The sequence below is a fragment of the Heloderma suspectum genome, chromosome 1 (assembly GCF_057233095.1).
Source record: "Heloderma suspectum isolate Gila_16-S chromosome 1, 16-S_ref, whole genome shotgun sequence".
Taxonomy (NCBI): domain Eukaryota; kingdom Metazoa; phylum Chordata; class Lepidosauria; order Squamata; family Helodermatidae; genus Heloderma; species Heloderma suspectum.
The window spans coordinates 360264203-360276709 of record NC_139458.1 but is presented as its reverse complement, the minus strand read 5'-3'; the positions used below and the strand labels follow the sequence as shown (position 1 = coordinate 360276709).

The window sequence follows — 12507 nt, the reverse complement described above, 5'->3', positions numbered from 1 at the left end:
TGTAGTACAATTTAAAGCCTAATCTAATCTATGTCCTAAAGGTTTAGCTAAACAGCTTCCTCTGAAAAGTCATATAGAATAACAATAATATTTTCATATGTTCTGTTTTAATGTAACTTAGGTAGGTATATATCGTGAATTTAAGATCTGGGGCAAACTAATACCTTATTTTTAGATGAAACATGAAAAGAATGGATTCACTTCCTCCTACTCATGATTACTTGATGCTTTTAAAATATTTACTTCCCTGCAGGTCCCCCACCACCACTCCCAACACAATTATGAGCTAAATCCAATATTATACAAGCGGACTTCCGCTCACACAATGGGAGTTTCCCGTCTTGTCCTCCACCACACCCCCTGAACACACCCAAAATCTGCTCTAGAGGGTCCCCCAACTCTCCTGAGTAGAACTGGGGGGTTATGCAGGACACTGCAGGGGGAAGGGGAATTTGATTAACCTGTGGTGTCTGTTCCATTGGCAGAAGGGCACCTTTGGATATAATCCAACACCTTCCACCCCCTCATATAGAAGAAGCATCACCCTAACATATCATCCAAGGACATTAGACCTGTATCTGGGGTCAGACTGGGTAACCCTACCTCTCTCTTCTGCCTGTTTAAAGACGGCATCTTGCTCTGAAAAGAGCCCTAAAAAAATGCTGTTTACTGAGAAATGGAGAATAGAAATTATGCCTAACTCAGAAGCAGGAGTGGTCCAAACAAGTCATGCAAGCAGGAGGACACTCACTCCATCAGGCAAGCATGAACAACAGTGGTTATGTACTACATAACTTATGTAGAGAACTGCTAGAGATTATCACTTCCGGAGTCTTCAAGTTTGTTCAAATATAATATTTTAATGCCCTCTTACTAAAAGATTAAATGAACCATGTATGGAAATAAGAGTTACAGAACCCTGTTAAGGGTTTTCTTTTAAAAAAAAACATGTGCAGGAAAAACATTTTCCTATCATATTCTGTCCAAAATATTTTGGTTAAAAAAGTTTTGATTTTCAAAAAATGGGTCTCAGCATTTCAGTGTTAGAAATTAAAGAATGTATCTTGGTACCTGCCATCCTGCCTGCGGTAATCCTTCTGCTGCTCTATTCTGATCATTGGCTTCACCATGCCTCGTTCAGCTGTGCTGGATGCTGACATTCTATCACTGTCCAATCTGTTGGTACTCTGTTCCACACAAGATGAGAAGAATTTATCACAAAGTATAGCAGATGTTTGTTTCACAATGAATCTCAAAACAAAACAAGAGAGAAAGAGGGTGTACAAAAATATATAGCAACAGAGAAGTTGTTTGCACCTGAATAATGTCCTCAAACAGTGGTTTAAAACATATCTTCCAAGGAACCCTGGGGATCCTTGCAACCTTATCATGGATTCCCTCATTAAGATTAGTAATGATGAACATTCTTTCTGAGAGACAGTTTGCCTACTACTGCCAAACTTCCACTGCAACCACAGGGTACAGTTAGATGCATTTTCAGGTTCACTCAATTCACAAAGAGTGAAGTGAGTTCCAATGGTGCACCCTGGAACAGCTCTTCCTACATTACTTCAAAAGATGCATGGATTCCATGGAAGACATGAAGAGGGTCAATCTGAAAAAGGTGGCTGGAAGTATAAGCACTTCATTCTAGATCAGGTGTTGAATATACATCAGGATCTACAGATCTGGGTGATTAGCTGGAAATTGCCAAGGATGTCCGACTCTTAATTGTTTATAGCAACAAGAAAAATATTTTTCCACCTAAATTAGGCTGCTGAAATACAGAAAAAGCTTGGGTAACCAGGAGTGGACTTTTATATGAAAGCACTATGAACCCAGTTCAGTTCTGGTACTGGAAATAAATTCCTCAGCTCAGAATGTGCTCCTTACATTCTAACTGCATATCTTTTGCAACTGGCTCTGGTTGGTGAATCTTAGCATTCTAGTAAAAAAAACAAAGTGGACAATATCCAGAGAGACCCACCACTAGCACAACAGGAAGCTAGCAGTTCCTGAAGCAACTGGAAAGGAGCCAAAATGCTACTTTCTGGACCAGGGTAGGTCAGTCAATTTCACAGAAGGGAGCTCCGCTGACCTAGCCCATTCGGACAATGAGCATTTCTGCTCATTTCCATGATTGCTTTAGGAAGCACTAGCTTTCTGTTGCACTAGGGAATGGTCCTGCAGCCACAACAGATTGAGCAGAGGCTCAGGGGCAGTACTGGATACTGCCCAGTAGATCCAACAAGTCTGAAAATTGCCCACCCTGTTCTTGATTATTCTAGTTAAGGCACTAAACAAGCAAACATCCAAAAATGTGATGCCTGAAATCTAAAAGCCACTTAGTAGGGGGGGGAAATAACTAACTTTTAAGTCAGTTTTAACTGTTCCCCTATTTAGAGAACTAAATATAGAAATGTAATAAATAAAATATAAATAAATAAAATACTATTTAACGGCCAATTTGTAGATTTTTTCCCCCTTTACTATCACTGCTTTCCCTTGTTTTCAACAATTATCCCAGTGGATCTTTTGACAATAGAAACTAATATTCAGTAGGTGCAAGACCATATTGAAAACTAGTGAATTGACCCATGATCCATTATTTATTTATATATTATTTACAGTATTTATATACAGCTCCACATCAAAGATTTCGGAGCAGTGAACAACAAAATAAAAGAACAAAACTCCATAATTAAAACAATTAAAACATTTTAAAAGAACAGATTCTGAACTTAATAAACCATGGCTGGTCATTCAGGGAAGGCCTCTCGAAATAACAATTTCAGGAGGCACCGAAAGCAACACAACGCTGGTGCCTGCCTGACCTCCAAAGGCAGGGAGTTCCACAGGAAGGGGACCACCACGCTGAAGGCTCTTTTCCTGGTGGACTCCAGCCAGGCCATAGCTCCATGTGGAACCACCAGGGACAGACCCTCTGATGACCTCAGTGACTGGGCAGGTTGGTAAAGAAGAAGGCGCTCTCTCAGGTATTCTGGTCCCAAGTTGTTTACGGCTTTGTACACTACTACTAATAACTTTAACCTGGCCCAGTAGCGAATAAGCAGCCAGTGCAGTTCCCTCAGCAAAGGAGTTACATGCTGAAAAGGGGCAGGTCTTGGTAACAGCCAAATTGCTGCATTCTTCACTAGCTCCAGCTTCTGGACCAGCCTCAAGGGCAGCCCCACATAGAGCACACTGCAGTAATCCAGTCTTGAGTTTACTAATGCCTGTACCATTGTGGCCAACCTATCCTTGCCCAGGAGAGGTCGTAGCTGGTGAACCAGCCAAAGCTGGCAAAAAGCACTCTGAGCTGCAGCAGCCATTTGGGCCTCCAGCGACAATGATGGATCTAGGAGTACCCCCAGACTACGAACTTGATCTTTCAGAGGGAGTGCAACCCCATCCAGAACAGGCAATGAGCCTATCTCCTGGACTCGGGAACCACTCACCCACAGGGCTTCTGTCTTGCTAGGATTCAGCTTCAGTTTATCGCATCCAGCCCATTACTGAGTTTAGCCGCTGATCCAGGATTTGCACAGCCTCTCCTGATTCAGATGTCACAGGGAGATAGAGCTGCATGTCATCAGCATACTTACTGATGGATTTAGCTCCAAATCCCTTAATGACCACTGCCAGCGGCTTCATATAGATGTTAAACAACATTGGGGATAAGATGGTACCCTGCGGCACACCATAGCTCAATTGCCAAGGGGCCGAGGAACAGTCACCCAATGTTACTCTCTGAAATTGGCTCCGTAGGTAGGACCGGAACCCTTGGAACACAGTGCCTCTGATACTACAGAGTTGATCCAGGAGGATAGCATGGTTAATGGTATCAAAAGCCAATGAGAGGTCGAGCAGAATTAACAGGGTTGCACTCCCCCGTCCCTCTCTCAATAAAGGTCATCCATCAGAGCGACCAAGGCTGATTCAGTCCCATAACCAGATCGAAACCCAGACTGGAATGGGTCTAGTTAATCAGTATCCTCTAAGAGTGCCTGCAGTTGCTTCACCACAACCTCTCAGATACCATCCCTAAGAAAGGGGTATTTGTGACTGGGCGGTAGTTCTCAAATATCGTTGGGTCCAGAGTGGGCTTCTTAAGGACAGCAGGGACCACCCCTTCCCACAGGGAAGCGTTTATCACCCCCTGAACCCACCCAGTCATGCCTCCTCAGCTAGCTTTTATTAGCCAAGAGGGGCAGGGATCGAGAGGACATGTGATTGATCGCATTGCTGCAAGCACCTTGTCCACATCAGCAGGCCACAGCAACTGGAACTGATCCCACAAAATCAGGCAGTTGGTGGTATCAGACAGCTCAACTGGAACTGTGATAACAATAGTGTCAAGTTCGCTGCAGACAAGTGATTTTGTCCTCAAAGTGTGATGCAAAAAGGTCACAGCGGGTCCTCAACAGGGCCAGAGCCCCATTTGCTGGGGAGAGTGTTAACAACCTCCAGACCACCCTGAAGAATTCTGCTGGACTGTTACTCAAGGACGCAATAGAGGCAGCAAAATAAGACTCCTTTGCTGCCTGCACCACCATGTAATAGGCACGATAATGTGCTCTAGAGCATGCTAGGTCATCTTCACCTTGAGTCTTACGCCATTTGCGCTCTAGCCGACATCCAGTCTGTTTCATTGACTGCAGCTCCCCAGTATACCAAGGAGTGGAGCAGGCTCTACAGCACTGGAGAGGGCACTCAGGTGCAATCAAGTCAGTGGCCCTCCGCATCTCACTGTTCCACAGTGAAGCTAGGACCTCAGCTGGATCACCAGCTGTCTCCACTGGAAAATCCCCAAGAGCATTCAGAAATCCATTGGATACCATCAGTCTCTTGGGGCAGATCATCCAAATGGGTCCCCCACCACTGCAGGAGGGAAGTAACACCATGAGTTCAAATCTCAACAGGAAATGGTCTTACCATGACAATGGGGTTACTTGGACACCTGCCCCCCAATCTTCAGACTACCCATCTCACAACTTGGAGCAAAAACCAGATCAAGGGTATGCCATGCTTCCTGTATCAGGCTGATGGCAAACTGAGACAGCCCCATGGTTATCATGGAGGCTATGAAGTCCCAAGCTGGAATTCCAGAGACAGCCTTAGCATGGAAGTTGAAGTCACCCAGAACCACCGTCCTGGGTGCCTCCAACACCACACTCAAGACTGCCTCTGCCTGTTCAGTCAGGGAGGATGCTGGGCAGTAGGGTGGGTGGTATACCAGCAGCATCCCAAATCTGTCTCTATGGCCCAACAGCAGGTGCAACCCCTCAAGGCCTGCTCCAAGGTGGAGTGGTTTCCTGGTGATAGAGATGGAGGTTCTATGAACCATAACGTAATATCAATTACATTGATATTGTGCCCGCCATTGTCCGAGTGAAGCTATGTCTCCTGGCAACCCTAGGCATGACCCATGCCATTGTATACACCTACAGCCCCCTGAGTAAGAGGTCTTCCCACTCCATTCCCGGGGGGGGGCTGCCTCACAGCAGGGGAGGGGGCAGACATGTCCCTTGGCCTACTAATTTCCCCTAGCTTCAAACTGTATCAACTGGAAAGCTAGGTGCTGGTTAGGGAAGTCAACCTAGTGGCTAATGATGTTACTGCAGGCTTTAACTACATGGACACATTAAAATGAGTGGGAAGAGCAATCCTGTGATCCCTGGGACACAGGATTATCTGGAGTTCCCCTTCTGAGGGGGATAACACTGCTATGACCTCAGGAGAGGGACTTTAAGTTTCAATCTCCTGCCCACTTGCAGCTGCTGCAGAAAAAACTGCTATGGCTGCTTCCCGAGGTTGCAAATGTGCCCTCAGAGGGAGAAAAAAGGGGTGTTCTGGTGGGTAGAGAGAGGCCAGGATACAAAAGATCGTATGGCCTCTCCAGCCCCAGCCCAACCCCTGGCACCACACTGTCTCTAGATGGGCTCAGAGGCCTTTTAGAGGATCATTTCATAAAAGGAGGACAGAGAGGCAAAAATCAGCTCTGCCTCTCCCCCTGCCCTGCCAGCAGATTGGAGACTTCGTTCTAATACATTTAAAAAACAAAATAACCCTGAGGTGCACAACCCTAGGCTCCCCTTATTATGCATTCCAAGTTTCAGGTGCATAGGTTTAACAGTCTTGGCACTATGATGTTGATGGTCAAACAGACACACATCCTCTTTTATTATTATAGATGTAAAAAAAGAAAAAAGTATTCAAACAAGACAATTTGTTTTAACCAGTGCAATACAGTATACATCCCACAGTTTATAAAAGCATGGTACTTTCCCAAGATGTAAATGCAGTTCTGTCAACATGGGAAAAGATGATTTCCTACTATGAAAACAAGCCTCAGGCTTGCACACTCCCCACCCCCTTTCTTTCATTCACCAGATCAAATCAAAAGCTTCTGCACCTGATTTTATGCTAACCACAACTTCCCATGATTCTAAAGTCAGGTAACTATGGTTTGTTTAAAATATGGTTGAGAACACAGCAGGTTTTGAAACCAGTTTTGATCCTGGCTTGTTCTCGCTAACTAGAAGTGTGTTTCGAATTTGGTCAGATCCCAAACTGAATTTGTGAGATGACCAAATTGAAGCGGTACTCCTTCAAAGAACACTGCAGTCAAGTCCTAACATGCCTGAAGATTCAGGATTCAGAGCAACACTGAGTGCCTCTAAAAATGAATACACGTCTCCCCAAGCTCTCCATATACGGAAAACACCAGGGTTGGGAGAAGGGGGGGGGCAGGGAGGATGGGATGTAGTCTTGTGACTAGAAACTCTAGCTCTCTAATCCCAGTGGTTTGGGGGAGAGAACATTGTGCAAGAGTAGCCTTTATTGTCTGGGGGTTCCAAAAAAAGATGCGCTTATCCCCCAAATTTCATCCAATCCTGACAAACAGAAAAAAGTTATAGACATTTTTTGATTTCCAATTGAAGTCAACAGGAGGCACAAAGCTCTGGATTTTGAAATCAAGATTTGAACCAGAGTCGAAGTGGGTGGCCTCCAAACCAGGCTGTTTTTCTAATCATCGAATCAGAGTCCACACTGAATCTTGTGGTCAGTGCCCACAGTTCTATGTATGAACATCAACAGAAGCATAAGCTTTCAATCTCCTCCTCCTCTTGTACACAGCAGAGGAGAGAGAAGGTGGGTGCACACAAGCCTGAGGCTTGTGCATATAAAAGGAAACTAGTTACCTGTTATGCCTGAACCAGGACCTAAGGCTTATGCCAGGGGTGGGCACAACTTGTAGCCCTCCAGTTGTTGGTGGACTATAACTCCCATCAGCCCTAGCCAGCATAGCCAATGGTGAGGGATAATGAAAGTTGCAGTCCAACATCATCTGGAGGGCCATAAGTTGCCCACCCTTGGGTTATGCACACAACCCTTTTTTCCTAGTTAATCTCTCTACCACCTCATAAAGCCCCATACAAGCCACTATTCTTACCCATAAAGCTTACTGGCTAACTATCTTGTATATTTAAAACATATTTAAAATATCAATCATAAAATTGTATTTGTTCACCACATGTTTAGCTCTAGTGACAGTTTGTTACCTTGCTTGTAGGTAATCCTGTTCCACTATGGATATCTCCCTCCAAATCAAATGTAGTTTCTTGTACAGCTCTGAGAAGACAACATATATTCAAGAACTTGGTAATTATGAATATGCAAATAGTTAAAAACATAACACAGCACTGTTCTGACCAAGTGATAAGCATTTTTATTAGCTAAAACTCTACAATACCCTTTATACACCTGAATATAGGCAGATTATTTTTTCTTGTCCAAGAATGACATTATAGAAAGGCCAGTAAAAATAAACTCCTTCTGAGCCTATTTTATCTGGATTTTATCAGTTGGATATTATTACTGTTGTTACATTTATATTGGTTGTAATTATTGTAGCCACCTTGGGCATTTTATGGAAAGGCTGTGTAGAAACATTGAAACAAACACCCCAACAATTTGCTTAATACTTGTCTCTTCAGACTCTTGTAGTTCTGGGATCTCTCTGATCTTTGCCATGCCTAATCTCATGACACATAGAAGAAAGAACACAGTTAAATGCCCGTCATATAAAAGATATGCAATATCTGAGTATTCTTGGTGCCTTTCTCTGTATCTTTTCCAGTTTTTTTTAGGATGGCTGATATGATACTCAAAAGTGTTATAAGACATGCTTCTGTAATAATCAGTAACATTACTTTTCAATTTGAGGACAGAAATACCATTATGGTATCCAAGATACTTCTTGATTGGCAATAGCCAATTCAGAACCCTAGAAAATATAGAATGGCATTTTCTTCTAGTTACATAAGCTGAACCTCATCATTACATTGCACATTCTCACAATGTTATGAGAACCTGGTGAAATTCCTCTTAATCTACTTTAGATTTAACTCCTTAGAATACTTTTGTATCATCTGCAAATATGCCATTTCACTGTTAACTCCCTTTCTCAGGGAATCAATATATTAGAGAAAGTTAGTATGTTTTATTTTGGGGGTATGTGTGTGTGTGTATACATATGCATGTGCGTGTACACACACACACACACCCTCACACGCATATAAGCTAGGCACAGTAAGTTGCCTTTAACACGTATATTTCACTATATTGATTTCTGCTCTTTTTACTGATGGAACCTTAAAATTAGTTTTAATTTAGTTTTAAACAAATGCAAATTCCAGAAGAGTTCACAAGGTGGAGCAAGTGCATTGAACATTAGTAAGCAGATAATCACATTACTATTATCAGTTGCCACTTATAGGAAAAACAAGTTAAATAATTTTCTGAGTTAGGATTATTGCTTGAAAACAGTGATTTACCCAGCTTTGAGTCGTGAACTTTTGACCATGTGACCTGCATCTAGACGTCCTTTAGGAATATGATCTTGAATGGGATCCACAAATTTAAATACGTGAGAGGTCCCAAACTGAACCTTCATACCACTTTGCAGCATAGTAGTCTCTGAGATCCGCTGACCTTCTACATAAGTCTCAGCATCTATACTTCTTGGAGTAACTGTAACAACTCCATCCATATTAGTGAGGTCACAGTGATGAGGTTGAATTCCTGGACCAAACAACTGAAAATGCAAATAACCAAAATTCAGGAACAGCAGAACTGAAATCAACATTTTCAAAAAACTTACAGCAATTTACATATACCTTGGTTCCATTAAGCCAACATACAAATTGGATTTCATGACTAATTCTGAACCAATACAAGCAACTTCATTAAAACAGATGTGTCATGGCCTGTATAACTCATTCAGTGAGAGGTCAAACTTATATCAGCAAACCACCCAAAACTGCCACACATTTGTGAATGTGAGCAGACTGATCAGAGCAGTGACTGGCTGGTGAATATGTAGTGTATATTTGCAAATTGATGTAATCACTACGTTTTGTTGTCAAGAATCAAAACAGGTCTACTATCTCTGCTGGCTCAAGCAACATGGATTATTCTCCTACTTCTAGAGGGTATTGTCCTACCTATCTGTAGATGTGTAAATTCTTAACACTTTAATCACTATTACCCCTTATCAGTGTTAACACAATTCACTGTAATCACACACTGAAAAGAGAAGTGTAAACTACTACCAAGCCCCAGCCACCCTGACTTGGATAATTTTCATGAGCTTTCATAAATACTATATAAGAGCAAGTATTTTTCTTACTCTAGGATGCTGCACTTTTTACTAAAATGTACCCCATTTCAATACATCACAGTTTGTACCATGTGAACACTTCAGATCCAGCAGTGAAATTGAATTAATGTTAACAGGTTAAAAACAGTTTATTTTCATAAGTTTGAACATCTGCTTTGATGAGTAGTTTTATCTTACACAGAAAAATGAAAAGCTGAGGTTTGTTACTGAGAAGGAACACAGAGTTTAGATGAGATTTACTCCACAGTAACTGTGCTTTCGATTGCAGTTATAGTCATCTCCAGAAAACCTGCTGAACGGAGACAATTTTCTAACTCAGTGATTGCTGTCTATTGTTTCCCGCACTATTCTGTGGTAGTGAATTATATAAACATTAAAAAATGATTTTGCAATTTCACTGCAGTGAGCTGCTTCTGAGGATGATAGAAAAGGGGGTGTTTCTGCTACTGTGAAAGTCTTTGAACACCAAAAAGAATGGTATAAAACAAATTTAAAAGGCAGTGATATAAAAACCACAAAATAATCATAGCTGGAATACTCTGAAACTAGTTACATTTCGAGGCCAAACAAACTTAATGCCAATCCATGGGTAGGCAGTACAACAATGAGCCTTAGTCTTCTGTGCATCCTCATGCCCCTTCCTCCCCTACAGATATTCGAAACTCCCAAGTGCGATTTAACGCAAACCGTAATATGGTAACAAATCAGGACTGCAAACTTAGATCAAACTGTGGTTTGAAATCTTGGTTTGCAGACCAGCTTGGGTTTGTGCAAACTGTAATGTTCTGGATTTGGAAGAAATGGCAAACTGTGACCAAATGTTTGAGATCTCTAGAGTGAGAGGAGGATGGAGCATATAAGCCATGCTCATAATGCCAAACCACAGTTTGGTGTTTGGTCTGAATAGACTCAGAGATTGTTTTTTCCTCTCACAGATCCAAAACAAAGATCTATTTTTTAAAAAATCCTAGTTCTCATGGTTACAAATAATTTAAAATGCTCAAATCAGTATAAAGCAAAGTGATTGCGACAGGATGGGCTTTGTAGTAGTGTTTAAAACCATTACTGGTTGTTAACATGTGCAGTCTATCATTCTTCCCAAAGTCACACAGAGGGCTACAGACCAATTAAGACATCATATCTGTTGCAAAGAGAACACGCTGCAATGAGCTTCAGGCCTGCATGTGGTCTTTTCTCCCATTCCCCTCTGTTTCACATGTGAGACGAAGAAATTTAAAGCTCTTTGTAACAAACTGGTTTCCTGTTTTGTCTAAATATGGGGAACTGATTTGTGCAAACCACAGTTAGTATACTTATCAGAATATCAGAACCACAGTATCAAACCATAATTGTTCTAAATAATGACCAGGAGTTTTTAACTCTCCTCTCCTCACACATGAAGGAAGGGGGAGAGGGGTGGGGAAATTTGTGAAGCCCAAGGTTCATCATGACACATTGTCATTGCAACAAACCATGGGTTGTTGTGATGTCTGAATACAGCTCCTATGTAATTACTTGCTTCACTCAAGATACTATTCCTCACCTGAATGGAGTTGTCATCAAATTTTTCTGTACCAACTTCTGTCACACTTAACTGCAAACGATAGAGCTTTGGTTTATCTCTGGAATCAGAACCATCTATAAGTAAGAACAGACCATTTTATTTGCAAAAGTAATTAAAACTTGTTAATTTTTATGGAATAAATACATTGTGATATTATACTACAAAATATCACCTCTGGGATTCCAAAGTAACCTATAATGAAGCTTAAGATGATTGTTATGTATTTTATTATGGGATGCTACTGCTAGAGGAAGGTGGTGATTTTTACCAGTTCCTCCCCCCACATACAGCACCCTGAAAATCTGTTTCATAAGGTTGGGGGACCCTCTAGAAAAACATGGGGTTGGCACTGGAGGCTGCAGGGGAAAATCAGCAAATATCACCTCCCCATCCCTTCCTCCAGTGGGAAGCCTCTGCTCAATCTCAGTCCTTAAAGTCTGGGTCCAACCCTATATTTATATCCTGTCCTTATGCATAAATCTAAGCAAGCTTAAAAACAGTATGCATAAAAACATATTAGCACTGTGAAATCTGAGAGAATATGAGAAGGAACATTACATATACGCCGATGATTTTCCATACATCTTTCAGTTTGTATAATTGTTCAAAGGCTAAGAAGAAAATGACTTAAATCATATTTCCCATTTTATCTTTCAGCACCTGCTGATATATAGATCTCTGATAAAATATAGTTTTTAAAGTTCTAGCTTCTTCACATTACAATGTGGGCTATAACAACCCCCAAGCCCCTCAATTATAGGTCATCAGATCTGACACTAACCACATATGAGTAGTTTGAGTTGTGTTGACATACACCATACCCATACACTCTGTTGCTATGGGGCAGACTGTACATGCTGATAAAAGGATAATTCATGGATCAGTTATTCTAAAAGATTATCAGAAGTACTTTGTGGCTACTGATGTGTGACAAAAGGTATTTCCCTATATATTAAGTGTGGGAAACTTCAGAGGTTCCAGCCATTTTTGCCATATCTGGAGGGCACTGAAAAGAAAACCCACAGTGGTTTTGTGGCTACAAACTGCTAAGGAAACCTAAAACAGCCAAATTTCACTTGTTTTCAAGCAAGATTTGGCAGTTTTAGGGTTACATAACAGTAGCTATGTTAATTCCACCGCCACCAAATATTTCGGAGGCTCAGGAGCAGGGGCCGCACCACGGGGTGGCAGGGCTGCACGCAGCCTGCAGGCCACATGTTACCCACCCCTGCCATATATACTAAATCTTTTTCCCCAC

The 12507-nt window shown here is 41.8% G+C and overlaps 1 protein-coding gene across 18 annotated transcripts in view; it reads right to left on the bottom strand.

Moving 5' to 3' along the window:
• Positions 1-12507, bottom strand: part of AFDN (afadin, adherens junction formation factor) — a 151366-nt gene that overhangs the window by 60524 nt on the left and 78335 nt on the right. For all 18 annotated transcript variants that reach the window (XM_084828010.1, XM_084828013.1, XM_084828015.1 and 15 more), the window contains 4 exons: positions 11229-11323; positions 8841-9100; positions 7566-7635; positions 1072-1187 (listed from right to left, as the gene is read on the bottom strand). In XM_084828010.1, coding sequence (XP_084684136.1) covers positions 1072-1187; positions 7566-7635; positions 8841-9100; positions 11229-11323 — 541 coding nt within the window. The remainder of the gene's footprint in view (positions 1-1071; positions 1188-7565; positions 7636-8840; positions 9101-11228; positions 11324-12507) is intronic.